This window comes from Sporothrix schenckii, assembly GCF_000961545.1.
Source record: "Sporothrix schenckii 1099-18 chromosome Unknown Cont49, whole genome shotgun sequence".
Taxonomy (NCBI): domain Eukaryota; kingdom Fungi; phylum Ascomycota; class Sordariomycetes; order Ophiostomatales; family Ophiostomataceae; genus Sporothrix; species Sporothrix schenckii.
The window spans coordinates 3573858-3593328 of NW_015971150.1; the positions used below are offsets into that span (position 1 = coordinate 3573858).

General features: G+C 57.1%; 7 protein-coding genes across 7 annotated transcripts; 4 read left to right on the top strand and 3 right to left on the bottom strand.

Annotated features, from left to right (window-relative positions):
* Positions 1-1004: 1004 nt before the first annotated feature.
* SPSK_04812 (DNA-directed RNA polymerase III subunit RPC1) lies at positions 1005-5700 on the top strand (the record flags this gene model as incomplete). Its single annotated transcript, XM_016731575.1, has 4 exons — positions 1005-1093; positions 1166-1277; positions 1355-1504; positions 1600-5700. 4 exons carry the CDS (start codon positions 1005-1007, stop codon positions 5698-5700), a joined length of 4452 nt encoding a protein of 1483 aa, XP_016583672.1.
* Positions 5701-6148: 448 nt separating this feature from the next.
* On the bottom strand, positions 6149-8661 carry SPSK_04970 (distribution and morphology protein 34; the record flags this gene model as incomplete). Its single annotated transcript, XM_016731728.1, has 2 exons — positions 6149-7684; positions 8395-8661. The coding sequence occupies 2 exons, from the start codon at positions 8659-8661 to the stop codon at positions 6149-6151; spliced, it is 1803 nt and encodes a 600-aa protein (XP_016583673.1).
* A 1283-nt stretch (positions 8662-9944) lies between these two features.
* SPSK_05671 (uncharacterized protein) lies at positions 9945-10350 on the top strand (the record flags this gene model as incomplete). The annotated part of the gene is made up of 2 exons (XM_016732412.1): positions 9945-10018; positions 10074-10350. The coding sequence occupies 2 exons, from the start codon at positions 9945-9947 to the stop codon at positions 10348-10350; spliced, it is 351 nt and encodes a 116-aa protein (XP_016583674.1).
* A 948-nt stretch (positions 10351-11298) lies between these two features.
* SPSK_05692 (uncharacterized protein) lies at positions 11299-11670 on the top strand (the record flags this gene model as incomplete). Its single annotated transcript, XM_016732433.1, has 1 exon — positions 11299-11670. One exon carries the CDS (start codon positions 11299-11301, stop codon positions 11668-11670), a length of 372 nt encoding a protein of 123 aa, XP_016583675.1.
* Positions 11671-13030: 1360 nt separating this feature from the next.
* On the top strand, positions 13031-14494 carry SPSK_10631 (uncharacterized protein; the record flags this gene model as incomplete). The annotated part of the gene is made up of 1 exon (XM_016736965.1): positions 13031-14494. The coding sequence occupies one exon, from the start codon at positions 13031-13033 to the stop codon at positions 14492-14494; it is 1464 nt and encodes a 487-aa protein (XP_016583676.1).
* Positions 14495-15345: 851 nt separating this feature from the next.
* On the bottom strand, positions 15346-16827 carry SPSK_05252 (solute carrier family 29 (equilibrative nucleoside transporter), member 1/2/3; the record flags this gene model as incomplete). Its single annotated transcript, XM_016732002.1, has 1 exon — positions 15346-16827. One exon carries the CDS (start codon positions 16825-16827, stop codon positions 15346-15348), a length of 1482 nt encoding a protein of 493 aa, XP_016583677.1.
* Positions 16828-17984: 1157 nt separating this feature from the next.
* Positions 17985-19348, bottom strand: SPSK_05291 (uncharacterized protein; the record flags this gene model as incomplete). Its single annotated transcript, XM_016732041.1, has 3 exons — positions 17985-18413; positions 18493-18561; positions 18626-19348. 3 exons carry the CDS (start codon positions 19346-19348, stop codon positions 17985-17987), a joined length of 1221 nt encoding a protein of 406 aa, XP_016583678.1.
* Positions 19349-19471: the final 123 nt, after the last annotated feature.

Below are 19471 nucleotides of genomic sequence, written 5' to 3' on the forward strand. Positions count from 1 at the left end.
CACAGACAAGGCCCGCCAGCCAAGCGCACCCCGGACGTGCTTCCAGGCAGACGCGGCGTCCGAGCCGTAGTGCCGAGCGGGTACGTGCGGGCCAAACGACAGGAGCAAGTGCCTCGAAGCCTGCGCCAATGTGAAACAGAAGCTCTCACGGACGCGTGAGGGCGGCTGGAGTTGCGGTGGAAGAGGCAGTTGGTGCCCAAAGACGAGAGATATCCTCGAGTGCTTAAGCTGGCAAAGCAAAAACGTTGATCACTTTGGCGATCTGCCGAGGCTGATTGGCGACCGGCTCGCTTCCTTGCGGTTCTAGCTAGCCTAGCACTTATTTTCGAGATGCTGAAAACCTGTGGAGACTATGGCAAGCTGAGTCAAAGTCCCGAAGTCATGGCTTGTTGTTCAATTGAAGTGAACTCTGCAGAATCCAAACAGGACACATTGACGAAGGTATGCTCGGTCAGGCTACCTTACTGTTAGTAGCTGTTGTGGCAGCTACGACCGACTAGCCTATGACGGCATTGGTGACTTGCCACATGTGCGCTACTGTGCGGCTCTGATTGTGCGCAGCCACCACGCACTGTCCCTTACTCTGTGGCCGATGACTCCTGCCATGCCCGTCGCCAACCATGCAATTGGACCTTTGCACTTGCCTGCAGCGTGGTGTTTCGGCTGCTTTTAGAAGGATGGTGGGGGACGAACAGTCAACCACAGGCCTATTTATCACGGCAGGCGCGCCCCGCTGTCTGGCCTGGTTCAGGGAAGGCGAGACCCATCCACCTGCAGCAGTCAACGCTAAAAAAAAAAAAAAAAAAAAATAAACGGCAGAAAAGTCGATTTTGCCAATCATCACCACTTTCTTCCCCAAACACGCCTCATCCCTCGTCGTTCAACACGTCCCAGGCGCTCTTCCCGCACGACATGCGGTAGCAGTGCGTCTTACTGAGGCGCGCACGACACACGATCGCTTCCTCGCCCGATACCCACGCGATCCCCAGCTCCCGGCCGCCACGATGAGCGGCGCTCGGCCTCATGGCCCCGTCAAGGAGCAGATGGTGGACCAGCTGCCCAAGCGGTTCAAGGGCATCAAGTTTGGCATCCAGTATGTTGGATCATTCTCTGTGCACAGGGGTCTCCACCTCTGATGTTTTCTCTGCTGACAGCCGCTTTCTAGGTCCAACCAGGACATCGTCAACCAGGCTGTCCTCGAGGTCTCGGATCAGATGCTCTACGACATTGAGAACAACCGCGCGCCTTACAAGCATGGCCCTCTTGATCCTCGACTGGTGCGTCTGATCACATGTCTACCCTTTCCATGCTTCCTGTCAATTGCGGTTCATAACGTATTGCTGACACCTTCCAGGGCACGTCGAGCAAGATGGGCAAATGCTCAACCTGCATGCAGCCCTTGCAGCTCTGCACAGGCCATTTCGGCCACATCCGACTTCCCCTCCCCGTTTTTCACATCGGATATTTGCGCTTTATCCAGATGATCCTCCAGAATATTTGCAAGGTGCGTGGCATTTCTCGTCACGAGTGCTGAAAGAAGGACATGGCGGACACAAGACCTCAATCGTCACTTGTTAGACGGCTTGCTAACCGCTATAGGACTGTGGCCACGTCTTGCTCGCGGAACCCGACCGGCGGTCGTTCCTCAAAGAGTTGCGTCGCCCAGGCATCGACAACCTGCGCCGCACGGGCATCTCTAAACGCATCAATGAAACGTGCCGCAAGACAAAGGTGTGCCACTACTGTGGTGCCACGAACGGCGTGATTAAGAAACTCGGAACCCTCAAGCTGGCGCACGACCGCTTCTCTGCCTTCAACCGCTCGACCGCCATGAAGAAGCAGGTGCCCCGCGGTAAGATCGAGTTCGACCAGTCCTTTGCCTCGGCCAAGAAGTACGTCCCGGACCTCGAGAAGCACGTCCGCAAGGCCCTCGAGGATCTCAACCCTTTGCGCGTCCTTAACCTCTTCAAAAAGGTCAGCCCCTCCGACTGTGAGCTGCTCGGCCTCGACCCGTCGGAGGGCCGCCCTGAGATGTTCATCTGGCAATACCTGCCCGCCCCACCCATCTGCATTCGGCCCTCGGTCGCCCAGGACAACTCCAGCACCGAAGACGACCTGACGACCAAGCTCGCCGAGATTGTGCATCTGAGCGGTCTCATTCGTGGTGCCTTAGCAAAGGGCACGCCTGTTGCGACCGTCATGGAACTGTGGGAGTACCTGCAGATGCAGGTCGCCCTGTATGTGAACAGCGAAGTGCCGGGCCTGTCTCAGCCGGGCTTTGGCAAGACCATTCGGGGTTTCTGCCAGCGCCTCAAGGGCAAGCAGGGTCGCTTCCGTGGCAACTTGTCCGGCAAGCGTGTGGATTTCTCTGGCCGTACCGTCATCTCGCCCGATCCGAACCTGGGCATTGACGAGGTGGCCGTGCCGATTTTGGTCGCCAAGAATTTGACGTACCCGGAGTTGGCCAACCATGTCAACATTGAGAAGCTGCGCCGACTCATCCGCAACGGGCCGTCCGAGTGGCCTGGCGCCATGGGCGTGCACAAAAAGGCCGACGGCGGCTACAAGATCGATCTCAAGTACGCCGACCGCGAACAGGTGGCCCGGGACTTGTCGTACGGAGATAAGGTGGACCGCCATCTGGAGGATGGCGACATTGTGCTCTTCAACCGGCAGCCGTCGCTGCACAAGCTCAGTATCATGTCCCATCTTGTCAAGGTGCGCCATTGGCGGACGTTCCGCCTCAACGAGTGCGTGTGTGGCCCGTACAACGCCGATTTCGACGGTGACGAGATGAACCTCCACGTCCCCCAGACCGAGGAGGCGCGCGCCGAGGCCATCACCCTGATGGGTGTCAAGCACAATCTGACGACGCCCAAGAACGGAGAGCCCATCATTGCCGCCAACCAGGACTTTATCACCGCCTCCTACCTGATCAGCAGCAAGGACATGTTCTTCACCCGCCAGGCCTTCACCTATATTTGCATGCACATGACCGTGGCCAACGTGCCTCTCGACATCCCGCCGCCGGCGATTCTTAAGCCTCAGGCGCTGTGGACGGGCAAGCAGGTCTTCAGCATGCTGATGCGCCCAAACAAGGAGTCGAATGTGTTGGTCAACTTAGACGCCAAGTGCCGTGAGTATAAACCACGTCCCGGCATGTGCCCCGATATGTGTCCCAATGACGGCTGGTTGGTGATTCGCAACTCCGAGGTCATGTGTGGTCGTATGGACAAGTCTACTGTGGGATCTGGCAAGAAGGACTCTATTTTCTACGTCATCCTCCGTGATTTCGGCCCGGATGCGGCCGTCGTCACGATGAATCGCCTGGCCAAGCTGTGCGCCCGTTTCCTCGGCAACTTTGGCTTCTCCATTGGCGTGTTTGATGTGTTCCCCACAGAAGAGCTCAAGTCCGAGAAGGAGGACCTGGTAACGGAAGCCAATAAGCAATGCGATGCACTGATTGAGACTTTCAAGGCCGGCAAGCTTGAAAAAGCGCCTGGCTGCACACCCGAGCAGACGCTCGAGAACGCCATCTCGGGCATTCTGAGCAAAGTCCGGCAGCAGGCCGGTGAGAAGTGCGAGGAGACGTTGAGTCACCACAACGCGCCCCTGACGATGGCCAAGTCCGGCTCCAAGGGCTCGGCCATCAACGTCGCCCAGATGGTGGCCTGTGTCGGTCAGCAGATCATTGGTGGCGAGCGTGTGCCTGACGGTTTCCAGGACCGCAGTTTGCCGCATTTCCAGAAGAACACGCGCCAGCCTGCGTCTAAAGGGTTCGTCAAAAACAGCTTCTACTCCGGCCTCGTGCCGACCGAGTTCCTCTTCCACGCCATTTCCGGTCGTGAGGGCCTGGTCGACACCGCGGTCAAGACGGCCGAGACCGGTTACATGTCGCGCCGCCTGATGAAGTGCTTGGAGGATCTGTCGACGCAGTACGACAACACCGTGCGCACGTCGTCCGGCGGTATTGTCCAGTTCCAGTTTGGTGCAGACCGTCTGGACCCCGTGAACATGGAGGGCTCGGCCGTGCCTGTGCATTTCGACCGGACGTGGACGCACGCCGAAGCCGTGACGTTTAGCAATGACGAACCGACCCTGTTGCCTGACGAGATTATGACCGTCTGTGAGGCGATTCTGGACCGCGAGCGCCAGAAGAACACGCGCCACGACCTGGTCACCAACGAGGTGCTCGACTACAACGACCAGAGCGACCGCAACTTGGATCTGCAGGAGGGGGCCCGCATGTTCATCGAGACTGTTGCCGACTACGTGCGTAAGCGGGCGGCAAAGCTTTCCAACGCGCGCGCTCTGGCTGGTCTTGTGGGCGGCAACAACGACAACGGCCTGGACGACACCATCGACCCGGCGCAGCTGCAGCGGACCGAGCGCGTGGCCAAGGTTTCGCGGCGGACACTGGAGTACTTCCTGAAGCTCTGTATCGACAAGTACCGCCTGGCGCACGTGGAGCCTGGCCACGCTGTCGGCGCCGTCGGTGCACAATCGATTGGTGAGCCTGGCACACAGATGACGCTGAAGACGTTCCATTTCGCTGGTGTTGCCGGCATGAGTTTGACTCAGGGTGTGCCACGTATTAAGGAAATTATCAACGCATCCAAGAAGATCAGCACGCCCGTTATCAAGTGCCCGCTGCAAAACACGCGCCAGATCGAGGCGGCGCGCATCGTCAAGGGCCGCATCGAGAAGACGTACATTTCAGACGTCCTGCAGTACATTGAGGACGAGTGGGGCACCTTTGCGGGCCGCGTGGTGCTCAAGATTGACCGCCAGGCGCTCATGGACATGCATCTGGAGATTGGGCTGGGCGACATTGCACAGGCCATCTGCCGGCAGAAGAAGATGAAGGTGGACGAGAAGACGATTGAGCTCGACTACAGCCGTGACACCATTACGCTGGTGGTGCCCAACGACTACGTCGACGTGGCTGCCGCGAAGCGCGCCGCCAAGAACCGCGCGACCGCCGCGGCGACGGGCAGCGGCCCCCTGCTCAAGGCGGCAGCCAGCACGACCGGCACCGAGGAAACGGCGGATCTGCTGCTGCGCGTCAACTACCTGCGGCGGATGCTGCCCACAGTGCCTATTTCCGGCTACGCGGACGCGACGCGGGCCATTATCCAGACGTCGGAGCAAAACGAGAACACCGTGTTCGTCGAAGGCTACGGTCTGCGCGACTGCATGATTACAGAGGGTGTCATTGGCACGCGCACCACGTCCAACAGCATTCTCGAGTGCCGCGACGTGTTGGGCATCGAGGCGGCCCGCACGTCGATTGCTGTCGAGATCAGCCGTGTGATGGTCGACATGTCCATCGACCCGCGACACATGGAGCTGTTGGCCGACGTGATGACGTACAAGGGCGAGGTGCTGGGCATTACGCGGTTCGGCATGTCCAAGATGCGCGACAGCGTGCTCCATCTTGCGTCGTTTGAGAAGACGCCGGACCATTTGTTCGAGGCAGCGGCGGGCATGAAGACGGACCGCATCGAGGGTGTCAGCGAGTGCATCATCATGGGCCAGACCATGACAATCGGCACAGGCGCCTTTAGTATGGTGCGGCGGCTGGGCATTGCGCCACAGCAGCTGACTCCGCGCCAGACATGCTTCGAGTCTGCCTGGCAGGCCAACCACGGCACTCTCCGCCGGCGTCCGGCAGCCATCCAAGCTCCGATTGCCGTATAGACCGAACGGTAGACGCTGTAAAGCCGTACCAGGAGACGTTAAGAGAAAGGGGGGCGTATCATCGTTACGGAGTATTAGGGATATCCGGAATTTAATTTAATTTATTGTTTACTTTGGAGTCTTGTTCTTATCGGTCTGAGAGAGTTTACAATACAGCAGACTTTATTCAATATCACGTGTCACACTTGAACTTGATTGTCAAGCAAGGTTAAGTTCATAAATGGTTGATTTCCGTCTATCATGATCGTCATCCTAAGCCATAAAAAGGCTGTTCTTTTCGTGTCACTAAAAGATTTTGTAAACAAAGAAAAATGGGCAATGAGAAGCGGTACGGAAGGCTGGAAAGAGAAAATGAGGTGAATGGGGGAAATATACGCAGATGAAGGATGAAGAGTGGGAAAATGGAGGCCCACGGGGTGCAGTGTCAAAGTTAAAACAAAAATGAAAACTATCTTGTGGCCTCATATGCTGGTGGAGGGGCGTCGTCCCGGTCGTCCCAGAAGACGGGGTTTTTTCGGTTCTCGTCGTAGACGCGGCGAGCAATTTCGCTTGCCATCTTCATGATCCAGTCCTTTTCCATGACTGGCGACGAGTCCTGAAATGCCGCGGATTGCGGTGTCATAGGAGTCCCTGCCAAGGGCGAGGACACTGCAGGCGCGGATTCTTTGGACGGAGAGAAGGGTCCGGCTGTTCTCGGCTCAAAAATACCCCCGATCGGTGCGGTAGGAACACCGGCGCGGTTTACTTCCCGGCGCGTCTGCTGCGGCCGAGACGCTGGGAGTGCGCTCTCGGCTGCATTCTTCTCTGTGGTCTCCTGGAAGTGGACTCCAGGGGTAATACTGGCAGCGGCAAGTGCTGCGCCGATGTTGCTCAGTGGCTCTTGCGGTGAGAGAGGTCGTGGCGGCGTCTGGAGCATGTCCTGGGTCTCGTCTTCTTCGGGGATGGAAGTAGGCATAATCGGCTCCGACAGCGGGCCCTGGACAGACACGCTATCCGAAGCGGTGTCACCGGCTTCACTGACAGGTGCGCTGCCTGCAATGATATCCTTGGTGCTGCTGCCGCTGCTGCTCTTGCGCAGGTTCACGACGCGCGTCTTCTTTCGGCGTCCGTTGCCGTACGACTTGGCATGCCTCTGGCTGTTGGAGCCGAGAGAAAGGCCGGTTGTTGCAGAGCTAAGGTTGACCATCGATGGCCGTGATGGCAGGTGGCCGTGGACCTGGCTACCGGTATCGGAGAAGGTATACGTGGTTGTCGATGCAGTCGTGTTCGTGGCGGCTGCAGTGAACGAGTTGCCGCGCGACAGTGACGGCGTGGCAAAGGGTGGGCTGTTGTTGCCGCCGGTGGGCGTGTCTTGGCGGTCCGAGGGGCCAGCCCATGCGCGGAAGACGACTTCTCGAATGCCCGGCGTGAACAAGGACAATGTGCGGTGTGAGTCGGTGAGGGCGGCGAGGCGTAGCAAGTTCTTCTGGGAGAACAGGGACTGAGACTCGGGGCTGCCAGTGGTGGAGAGGGACGGGATCTCGCCAGCGTCGACGAGGTTGCCGTTGATGTCGACGGCATCTGAGGGTGCATCGGCCAGGGGGTTCACGCGCATCTCGCCATCGTCGTCCTCGGCGTTGGCAGTGGCATCATCGTCCTTTGGTACCTGGTCGGGGGACCAGAGCTGCAGCGATAGGCGGTGGATGATGGCGGGAAGCTCGTCCATCATCAGGTCCCGCAGTTTGCCCTCGATTGTCCGTTGCAGGTAGTCCCTAACGAACTGGATGGAGTCAAAGGTCGAAGAGACCTTGAGAGACTCAAGGGGGTCATTGCGGAAGACCAATGTGAGACCCTTTTGTTTAGAGAAAACTACAATAATAAAAGCGGAGAGTTTGATTTCGGACAGGGTGATTTGGAGTGGGATGGTGAGGCCGGACGCGGCGGCGAGGGGATCTGGTGATGTGAAGGACGGTTTCGAGGAGAGGTAGGTGTTGAGTGGATTGGCCTATCAGAATTGAAATCTGTATTAGCAACCTGCTGCTATAGGGCGGCAGAGGTGATGACGCAAATTCACGGGTCGGCGTAAAGACGGTGTGAGAAATTGACAAAAAAACAAAAGGTGGAAAAAGACGCGTGAAGGGGAAATGAGGAAAAAGCAAATGAGCAATAAAAGCAGCCAGATAAGAAAACAAAGTGGTTGGTGACGCCAAAACATTTGGGTTCTCGTTTCTCGTTTTCCGTTTGTCCCCGATTTTGTAGCGCGAATCCCTGTCGCCTTGCAAATTGCGAGGTTCATGCGACAACAAACAAGTCCCGGGTATCCTGGAGGCACAGCTGGAGAGCATGGAGCTTCTGGAATGTAGGAAGCGGCAAAATGGAAACAAGGCAAATTGAAACAAGGAAACGCAAAAGTCAAGCGAATGCAGCTGTAAACATGGCCCGAGATCGTGACCACGCAGCATGCAATGTCCTGTCCGTCAAGCACAACAGCCACCAGCCAGGTCGTTGCCGGCAAAGGCGTGCGCATGCAGCCACTGTAAACGAAAAAGAGGACAAGGAAACGGACCTCATCACACAGCAGTGATCGTCCCCGCCGTGAGGGCCCACTTCCAAACTGCAACCAACAGGGAACACGAGGCAGGGGAAAGGTGGAAGTGACAAGAGAACGCAAGGACAAGACGAAAAAAAGGGCCAAGAAACCGCAGTGCAACTCACCTGGACGCGTGTTTTGAGGGTCAAGAAAGCGTCGCCCGCGTAGCACATCTTGAAGATGCCCCGGAAGCGGTCGGCGGCAATATCGCCAATCTCAAGGATTTCCAGATCTGGCGGGACGGAGCCCAGGTTGAATTCGGTGACAATAATGTCGTCGACGATAATCGGCGGCTTGGGCGACTTGTTGAGGGCCGTCGTCAGCATCTCGCGGGCGCGCTGGTAGAAGCTGGCGTCGGCCGCGAGGGGCGACCAGTTGAAGTTGAACGCCATGGCGACGGGTCAAGAGTCGCCAGAGACACGCCTCGTCCTCTCCACGGAAGCTCGTGAGTTGTCCCTTGTCTCTAGTTGTCAAGTGAGGTCACCGTCACTCTCATCGTGGGACGTGGGCGGTGGCGACGCGGGAAACGAGTCTGTATGGTCGACGTCGGTATTGTAGCTGACGTTGCTGTCGAGATAACCGACGCTCGTCACTGGCAAAGTTGTCACTATTGTCGTCGAGTTGTCGAGTTATCGAGTTGTCGAGTTATCGAGTTGTCGAGTTGCGATTTGTCGAGTCAGTCGAGGTGGGCGCAGATGACGCTGCGAAGCCGTAGGGCACGAGGACAAGACGAGGGTGTCGGTGGGGTGCTATCAGGCGACGGAGGTGTTGAAGCGGTGGGGAGAAGTTGTGGTGGAAAACAGCGTTGAAGCTGGCCCCGAAATCGTGTTTGCTCGGAGATGGCGAATTGGGGGAGTGCGAGAAAGGAGTTGCAGAAAGAAGACAAGACAGAACGAGTGGAAGGTATCACGAGAAACACGACAAGCTTGTGAGGAGAGGAAAGTGCGACTGTGCAAGTGCAGGTTGCAAGAAATCAGAAGGGAAGGAGAGACCGAGCGAGACCGAAAAATCGAACGGAAACAGGAAAGCCCAGAAAGCAACAGGCTAGACAGGCAAGAGCAACCCCGGCATTAGAAAAAAACAGCAAGGGGAGCAAAAGAGGAACAGAGCAAGGGTCTGTCTATCAGTGAGCCACTCCGCCAAAGCGGTCTGCAAAACGAGTTTGGGTGGTGGAGCACAAAAGATAGAGGCGGAGAGTGCCGGAGATGCGGAAAGAGCAGAAAAAAAGACGAAAAAAGGAGCCGTAGAGGCAAGGACGTCCACAGCGCACGACGAGGAAAGAGCGACGATGGCGTGAGCGAATTGGCGGGCGTTGACGGGTAATGCAGGCAAACTGGGCGGCCCAAAATGGCAAGAACGAAAAGCTTTCAAGTGGACAAGACAAGGATGGAGCTTTGGTTCGCCCAATGACGACGCGTCTTTTAGGTGGTCTGTTGTTTTTTTGTGGTTTCCTGGCGGGCAGATGCCCCCAAAAATTTTCACCTTGTTTTCTTCCTGCTGGTTTTGAGTGATTTGCTCACCCAAAATGGTCGCTGTCCGCCACCCAAATAGCGACCGTCCCGAAAAATTCCACGCCTTCCCCGCCCTCCACATCGCCGCCCACAGCGCCTTTCGTACTGTAAAGCGAGCCTGACATTGGCCGGCACGTGACCTCTCACCGCCTCGAATTTCTCTCATGCCCGGATGCCTTGATATTGATCGTCACCTCGGCCAAGGCACGGACGGACCCAAGGGAACCAAGGCCGTTTCGTTACGGGACAGGCCCAGCCAGAGCTAACAAGCTAATTGAACGTACGACATGCAGGTGGCCTACAGACAACAAGCGCATGCATGAAAACGATGGGTCTCTGCAAAAGCAACATAACAACAAAAAAAGGAACAGCCAAGCAGACAATGCATCAGGGGATACCGTAGCCAATACCAAGTACGCCGCAGTGGGGCGACTGGACGTCCGCGCCGCAGGGTGCATGCAGAAGATGGAAGCGGAGAGAAACCCAGAGGCGCCACAAGCGAGGACACGAGCAAAAGCTGAAGACGACAAAGATAAAGGCGACCAACGTGACAGCGTAGAGGTCAAGTGAGAGACACAAGGCTTGGGGCGTGTGTGGTAGGCTAACAAAAGGCAAACCTCATGCCGAAATACGGGCGTATCTGGTGAACAAGGTTGGCAATGGCCTGTTACCGGTCAAGCTTGCACATTCTGGCAGATGATGCTGTTTTTGTGTTCTTGAAGGGTGCGGTGTGGCTATAGTGTGACTTGTTATAAGGCCCGTGACAGCATCAGCTGATCCCGAACAAAGGACACAAGAATCAAGCAATCAACGAGGAAGAACACAATAAAAGACAAGGGAAGAAGTAATGCTGTGAAAGTGAAACATGCAAATAAGGGCGAGATGAAGTCGAGGCCGGAGCGTATGCAGGGAGAAATAGGCGGTGACGGCGTCAGGGCTGGACGTAGGGCGAGACGCGGACGACGAGACAGACACCGCCTTTTCGGGCTGCGGGCCTGCGGGGCAGCCAGGACGACTGGGGGGCTGGACATACCCGAATGTTGGCTGCAGGCCGAGGGCGAAATAGGAAGACAAGGGGCGAGGGACGAGGAACAGACAAGGAATATAACATGCAGGCTGGAGGGGCAGAGGAGTATCGATGGAGGGGCATGGAGAAGAAACAGTAAACATGCACCGTCACTGACTCTGCAGGCGAAGCGCCGGCAGAGACAAAACAAAGAGGCGATGATGGAATTCGACAGCAAAAAAAGGGACAAGACCGGTGCACGGCCAATCATTAATTGACGGAAGAGGGCGCATCTGCGATGCAGCAGCGTCTCTCCACGGACCGGACCGGCTGCAGCGAGCAAGCGGGATGTGAAGACAGGTAGCAGCGAGTGGAACAAAACAAACAATAAAACAAAAGGGACAGAAAAAATCAGAACGAGAAAAGAAAATGGTTAAATGACGAAACACCAACAAAGCGGCACACAACGACCGGCGGCAAGCCACAGTTTTGAGCCAGAGACTTGTCCTGTGATGCCACCCACGGATGCCAGGTCGCCCTGCCGTCGCACTCGTGCACACAGGTCAAGTCAGGCTGTCTGGAGGCTGCTCACTTGCTCTCCTGCGATTCGCCAGCCTGGATCGTGCATATTGTCTCCAGGACCTGGACCTGCAGGTGTTGCCGAGGCTGCAGCGAGTAGGAAGCCAGCGGACGAAGACGGCAGGGTGGGCAGGCTGTGCGATGACGAGATGGCCCTGCATGGCGAGCTGGCCCTGGCCTGCAGCCGTATGTGGCCAGACGCACCAAGGCACCCTCTTGTCCTGGAGACGCCGTCGCTATATTTATCAGGTGGCGATGCCGCATCTGTCAAGCTGCATTCAGGCACAGGAAGCTGCCTCGCTTGATGTCCTCGTTCTGACGTCGTCGTTCTTTCCTCTGCTTCGTTTTCTTGTTCTCTTCGTTCCTTCCTCCTATCCCCCTCTGTCTGTTGCTCTTTCCGCGCGTATAATTATTGTCATGCAGCTTGTATTGCACCTGCTTTCCCTTTTGCACCTGCGGCCAGATTAATCGGCGGTTCGCCGTGGGTTGAAGTTGGGTCGCCGTTGGGTCTCTCTTTCCCTCCGTCATAGTAACTCACGTCTCTCGCATATTTGTATAATGTCTCCTGTACTGCGTCTTTCTTGCCCGTTGCCTCCGCCCGGACCACAGTTTGGTTGCGCCTTCGGCGCGTAAGACGCAGCTACCCGTCGCTCTTTCGTCATTCCATTATCCTAGCCCGCCTCTTCCTTCGCCCTGCCTGCCTCCGCCTGCTTCCTTCCTCGCTTTGCCCCTTTTGGTCACCCGTATACAAAAAAAAACACACGTTATACACTATCATATACCACAGGAAGGCGCGAGACGTGAGAGATGAGAGATGATATTGTAAGGAAGGCACACCGCCCAAGTCTCTCGGACTGCCTTGGCAGGCTGCAGGCATCAACGGACCACTGTGTCGCCAGAATCGCCTAAAGTCGTCGAAGAGGCCCGAGTCGAAGACATCGGGACAAAAGTACGAGACATTCGTCCCGAAAATGGGCATAAGAGAGCAAACGAAACAGGCGTCGGGACATTACCGGCCAATAGTCGGGCCAAGTGGTTTTGTGTGTCTCAACGTGGTACTTCCCAAAACGGAAACCGCCTCTGTTCATGTCGTTCGCCTCTTTCTCTTTTGCTCGCTTTATTGCGCTAGCCGCGACAAGCTCTCACGTCCTCCGTACTGGGCCCGAATTGTCGCCCGAATTGTCGTCGCCTCGTCCGCGCCTTCCCTGTCCTCGATGGCTCACGATTGCGCCTGCCTCTACTGCCGACCTCGCTGCCAACTCGTGCCTGCCTGTGAGCAACGTACAGAATAATAAGAGTTTCTCTTTGCCCCCTTTTCGAAATTCAAGCCTCAATTTCTCTTCTTCTCTCCAGATCCCAACCCTGGCGATCTCCTCTTTAAAGGGCGGATATCGTCGCACATCTCTGTTAGCTTCTTTTTTGTATGTTCGTCATCCTTACATTCCCCTCCTCTCCACACTCATTAGTTAGTTCCTTGGCAGCCTTGTCTTCGTTTGTCTGTAAATCTTCTCTTTTCTCTTTTCTCTCGTTTTCTCTTTATTTTTTTTCCTTCCCCCGTACTCCTTTTCTCGCCCCCTTACTTCGCCGTCTCTCTCCATCGTAGGCTCGGAATCTCGTCTTCCCTTTCGCCACCCCACAGTCTTCCCTCCGCCTCCACCCCCTCCTATGGCCGCCGAAGCGGACGCGGCAGCCGACGACACGCTCAATGGCCGCTACTATGCTTCCTCCGCCTCGGCCGCAGCTGACGTCGCATCGCTGCCGCCAATATCGCACACACAATCGCGGACACAGGCTCCGCTGCACCGGCTGCCAACCCCACCGATGATCACCTGCATACCGTCTGCCGTGACGTGCACTTTTGTCGGCGAGGGATCGGCCAATGCCGTGTTTTGCGTTGTCCCAGCCAATGACGTCGATGATGGCAGCGACTGCACACCAGATGCACAGGATGCAGCGGATGCGCGAGATACGCAGTCTGTCAAGGCTGTCAAGCCAGTAAAGGATGCCAACCCCAAGATGGCACATGCAGGGCCCCTGTCAACGCACCTCCTCCGCATTCCCAAGGCTGGCCCGGGCGTCAGCCCCACCACATGCCTCGAGCACCACGTCTTCTATTCTTCTGTCTTGCGCCCTCTGCTCGGTGCCGAGTGGCTGGTTGGCCAACATCTTGTTCAGGGCATCGTTTCGACTGGCGTGCACGCCGTCCTCGATGGCTTGCTGCGGGACCTGGACCGCAGCCACCGTCGTCGCCCAGACTGGGTAGGCACAGGCGTGGCCGCCAATGTTGACGTGGCCCTGCTTGTAGAAGACATGACGTCAGCGTGCAAACGCGCTGCCTCCTCCGGCTCGACCACCACAACCATCCAATGCAAGCCCAAGTGGTTGGTCCAATCGCCCAGCGCCCCGGCGGGGGCGCGCCGATGCCGTACGTGCGCGCTCTCTGCCGCATCGGCGGCTGCGTCGCCGCGGTTGCCGGGGAAGGTGACGACGGCAAACGGAGCAACCAAAGGAGCAGGCAACGGGCACGCTGATTGGGCCACCAAAGGGGACAAGGCGCACAAAATCAAGCCGTGTCCCATGGTCTTGGTCGCCGACCCGCCGACCACGCCGCAAGAGGAAGCCGAGCTCGAGGCTGCGCTATGGGACTATGTCTGCAAGCACCTCGGCTCGGCCGTGTCTTTTCCGCCCTCGTCGCCGTTTGCGACGCCGTTCAGTGCCTCCACGCCGCCTGTGGCCCTGCTCAAGGCTCGGCCTGCTATCATTCAGTGGCTGCGCACGACCGACCTGTTTCGCCGCATAGCCGCCATCCAAGCCGAATACGACCCGCACGGGGCCATTGCTGTGGGTTTGGAGACTGGCGACGCTCTCGACCGCCTGCAGACAGCCATGACGCTGCGTGACTGTACGTGCTTTTTGCGGGTCACGACGGGCCTGACCGGTGATGCCTCTTTGTCCGCTGCGCCTGTTTCGGTCTCAGCCAAGCTCGGCGACCTCGACCGCAAAAACGGCCGCCTCAAGCTGGCCCGGTGGCAGGCTCAGGAGCGCACCCTGCTGGCGGGCGGCTTCTACCGCGGCACCGAAGAGCCGCGTCAGCAGACACGCTGCTGGCTCGAGCGCCAGCGAGATTAGCACTTGGGCAGTTGGTTAGATTGTGTCTTTTTTTTTTTCGCTTATTTTCCTTGCCTGTCTGTAACATGAACGATTTTAACATTTTTCCTAGCATGTCTCATTAGCTTTTCTTATGTCACTTTCATTTTCTTTTCATTTTCTCTCACTGTCTCTCATTGCTTGTCACATTGTGTATCATAATATATCTCCGGGTGAGACTTCCTTACTGTCATATCTTGCATCATTATGCTGGTTATTAGGGAACACCGGCCGCAGCCGGCAAATTTTGAGTCATAGAACTGGCTATGCTTTTGTTCGGGGCAAGGATTGATTCCCGGGTACGGAGGGACATTGCGACCAGCATATGGGGCATTTTTCGTTCACCTGGTGTGAACTGATTTGTTCTCATCATTAATCGTTTTCATAATTCGTGTAATTCTACCATGCTGGTGTAACTTTCCGTTGTAGTAATATTTACAATGCTGCCATCCTGAACTGCCAGGATGAATGTACAACGGGGAATGTGTCACGAGAAGTTTGATAATTCAGCCCGCGTCAAGTCCGAACACTATATGACAGATATTTCGAGAATAACCAAAGATGAGAACTAGTGACATAGTAGGCGCATGTTGTGCTACCGTGGTATCATGGTACATGTACGGAGGCAAGCCAATGAGGCAATACGGTAACGAGACCCTGTACTAACAGAAAAGAAAACCAAAATACAATAAGTAACAACGCTAAACAGACATAAGCCAAATAAACGTATGCAATATACAAAAAATATAGGCAGACTATGCAATATGTGCAACGACTCTATCAAATATGCAACAAGATGCATCGTCAAAGTGAATAAATGAATCAGCCTTCCTTTATATGCTCGCGACGGTAAAGCTCAGGAAACTGCCAACGGTCAGGCCGGCAACAAGGCAGAGGCCCATAAACCCGCCCGCCGCCTCGCGCTCGCCGTCCTCGACCCACTCGCCCGCGGTCATCATGGCCGTCGAGCTCAGCCAGCCGCTGCTGAGACCAAAGGGCAGCTGCACGAGCAGCAAGTAGAACAGATCGCTGTTCACCACCGCGCCGCGGCCGCCCAGATTGCACAAAAAGTACAGCGGCAAGAACACGAGACGCGCGAGGCCAAAGGCGAACAGCAGGACGGGGCGGCGCTGCAGCACCTCGGGCACAGGCAGCATGGTGGTGATGCGGCCCAGCAGGTCGCCCAGGTTCCAGAAGAAAAAGGCGAGCGGGATGAAGGCTGGCGGCCGCAGGATGGCCGGCACAGAGGCGGCGGCGCCGCCACCAGTCGCCGGATCGCCGAGTACGGTCCGCACGGACAGGACCTTGGGTGTGAAGACGGGGAAGAACATGGTGATGACAAAGCAGATGAAAACGGACAGGGCCACCCAATGCATCTTGAAAAAGAGCGTCTTGAGACCGACGACCTTGCGTGCGGCACGCTCGGCATCCTCGATGGACGCCATGCTCTCAGACAGAGCCTGGGCCATGCGCGTCTCGACGATGCGGTCATGGCGCCGCGCCAGTGGCTGGAAGGTCACGAGGGCCACGACGGAGATGACGACGGCCGTCAAAAAGTAGTAAAAGGCCGACGTGCCGGCCTCGGCCTCGGCGGACCGCAGATGGACGGCTGCCGGGCCCGGCGGCGGCGGCGGCAGCGGTGGCGGGAACACAAGCACCGTCACCATCTGCGCCAGCGGCGGCAGCACACCAGCAACGCCCTGGCCGGCCATGATGGCCTGGGTGTACTCGGGCCGGCCAAACGAGGCGGCGAACGCAAAGGCACCGTTCTGAATCAGGCCGCAGGCCCAGGCAGAGCCGGCGACCATGACGACCAGGAAGAGCAAATACACGCCGGAGGCCACGTGCAGGAAGACGGAGGTGGATGCCGTCAGCAGACCAAAGACGACCACGTTCATGACCAGGGCGGTGTTGATGCGGAAGGGGTAGGAGGCCGAGTACTGGATGTTGGTCAGAATGAGCATGGCGGCCAAGTTGGCGCAGGTCGACACCGAGATGATGGTGGACTGGAACATGTCACGGATGGCCGGATCGGCAGCGAAGCGCATCTGGAAGTACGGCGCAGCGGCCATGAACATGTTCCAGGCCCAGAGCATGGCGACGCCAATGAGCACAAATATGCTGTACTCCACCCACGAAAAGGGCGCCGCACCGCCGCCGTCGTCCTCGAGTTCGCCCTCCGTCAGCGACGAGGCGTAGCCGCTGTGCCGGTCGTCTTCGAGGGCCAGCGGCATCCGCTCATCACTGACGGGCTCGTAGTCGGGACCGTTGCCGGCGTCCTTCTTGCCACCGAACATTTGGCGGATCTTGTCCATGATCGAGACACGAGGCATGCCCTGTATGTGATGTGTAGGGTGGCAGGGTTTGATACGTGGCGAGGAGACCGTCGACGATCAGGTCAATCAGCAAGGACCTCAGCAGCAGCCAGGCCCTCCCTTTAAGGGCAGGGCGCTGCTGGAGGAATCAAGGAGGCACGCGAAGAGTCAGTTAGGTCGGAGCGGCGGACTCGGAATGAGCGCGTTTGAGGAGATGAGGCGGCCGGACAGCACCGCCGTATGTGTTGTGTCGTCGTGTTGTGGTTTGCGTTGTGTGGTCGAAAGGTATGACCAGACGAGAGTGCGGCTTGATAAAGCGTGGGATCAGGCTGGCGGGCCCGGAACGGAAAGGTGCTGGTTGGCTGCTGGCTGGCGCCTTCTGTTGTACCCTGGCCGGGCGGATATCCCCCACTCAGTCGATCTGCGAGGGAAGGCACGGGCGGCGCAGGTCTCAGGCCTGTCAAAAGATAAGGCAGTGGCGAAACTATTCGCATGACAAGAGACAAAAGACCAAAACAGAAAGAGCGCATGACAAGGCGCGGCTTGCAATTGGCACCTGCCCACACATGAGATGTATTATTGGGTGCCTGCACTCGTGCTTTTCCGGCTGAATACACTGTAAGTTATGTCATACTTTAGGGCTGTTAGTTGCTATCGGCAGCCTCGTTGGTCCCTGGAATTTGTGCCCCACGTCCAAGCGCACTAGTCGGCCGGAGCAGGCCGCTTCTATTCTGTACAAACAGCATCAAAGGGACGGTAACCAGCGTTGCGCATAACCGGAAACCAGCGGAAGCACGATGCATCAATGTGGAAAGACACCCAAAGGTGTGCATTATTGTAATGTTCTGGTCATAAAGTCATACTTTTGCACTTGCGGAAAAGAAAGGAGAGGAATAAAGAAAGAAAGAAAGACATAAGAAATGCTCGTGACATAGCCATCCATGGCAGCCTCCCGGAGATCCATCTGCAATGTCCAGTGCACGAAGATTTGTCAACGCTCAAGTACTCGACGTTGACTGGCAGGTGTTCGTGTACACAAGTCGCCCCGTATCTCGTGTCCCAAGCGTTCGACGTCCTTTCCATTACCCCCCAGCACCATCCCATATCGTCCATCGACCAAAGTATGCCCCCTTACAGCCGTGGGGCGGACTTGACGGCTAGTAAATCACCGTGTCTTCATCGTGCTCCACCATAATGCCCTTGTCTCTATCATCGCGCAGATCGTGGCCAGCATACATCTCTGTGGATGGAACGACGGGTGCCTGTGCCTCAGCGTCTGTGCTTCGAACTGGCTTATCAACCATGGCATCCGGGTCTTGCTGCGCCTGTTGGTGTTGCACAGGCGGCATGTTCATGCTGTCATGTGCAGTGCCTTCCGATTGAGCCAAGGCTGGTTCAGGCGCATGAGATCTGGCCGCCTCATCAGGGCCGTCTTTCGGGATGTACCGCACGTCCAAATCAGCCAGCCGACGCTGCTTCTCCTTTTGAAAATCTTTCTTTTGCTGGGCAATGCGGCTCTTTGTAGCGCGCACTTGAGACTCGATCGTCTCCTCCTGCTTTTGCGTGAGCTTCCAGGGGCGGTAGTACTATGCGGTCAGCTGGGTGATTCTACCACTGTGACGAACATGTCGTCCGTTGGACAGTTTGGGAAAACATGCCACGTACCAATGGCGGCTGGGACTTTGTGCGCAAGCTCCGTGCCATCAATAGCTCGTTGGCATGCACCGTATGCATCTGTCGTTGTTAGCATTCTGTACCCGTCCGTTGCGCCTGCCAAATGGACGGACCGCCTGCTCACCTTTTTCTCGTCAAACTTGACCTGCTCAATCTTTCGAATGCGCTCGAGTTTTGCCAGACGCTCAGCTTGTCGTTTGCGGTCCTCGTCCGTCGGCTCTGGGCGGGCCTGCCGTAGGCCGGTCGTGTTCTCCAGCTGTCCACGGTCCGGCAAAGACGACGGCCTCGGCCGTGCTCTTGCAGCTGTCGGCTGGCCAAGTCCACTGAAGAGGCCGCCAAACAGCCTCTGGCCACGCTTCCGCTCCTCTTGTGATATTTCGGCCTTGCGGCGCACATCACGGGGCTCCGGGTCAGGTATTGAACCGCTGCTGGCGCCAGACGAGCGCCGGCGCTTGAAAGGAGGCGTCGAGTCTCGTCGCGAGCGCCGCGTCTCCGGGATCCGCGCGTTTCGCTGATAGTAACTGCGGCTGCGACTGCGGCTGCGGCTGCGGCTGCGCTCGCGATGTAGTTTGCCCCCCACGGAACTTGCCGGCAGTGGCGACCTGGACCGCCGGTCATCACGTGCATTGTCCAGCCGTGATCGCTTCGGCGTTGGCTCGTCGTGGTCTAGACTCATGCTTGGCGACCGTGCATCGTCTCGCGGTCTTTTGGGTGGATGCGGCGAGATGTGCATCTCCTCATCACCTAATTGAAACGGTGCATGGGCTGGCGCAATGTCGGATGCATCAGGAGCAGCTGGCTCGGCCTCTGCGCCATGAGCAGCAGCCATGGCGGTGTCACTCGACATCGTCACCTTTGTCGCACGTTGTCGTTTGGATGGTCGTTGAGGGAGCTACTGCTTAGAACGCTTTGTTTGCGACGGGCCGCGTTTTCCAGTAAGAAATTATGTGTATCGATGTACGATTCATAT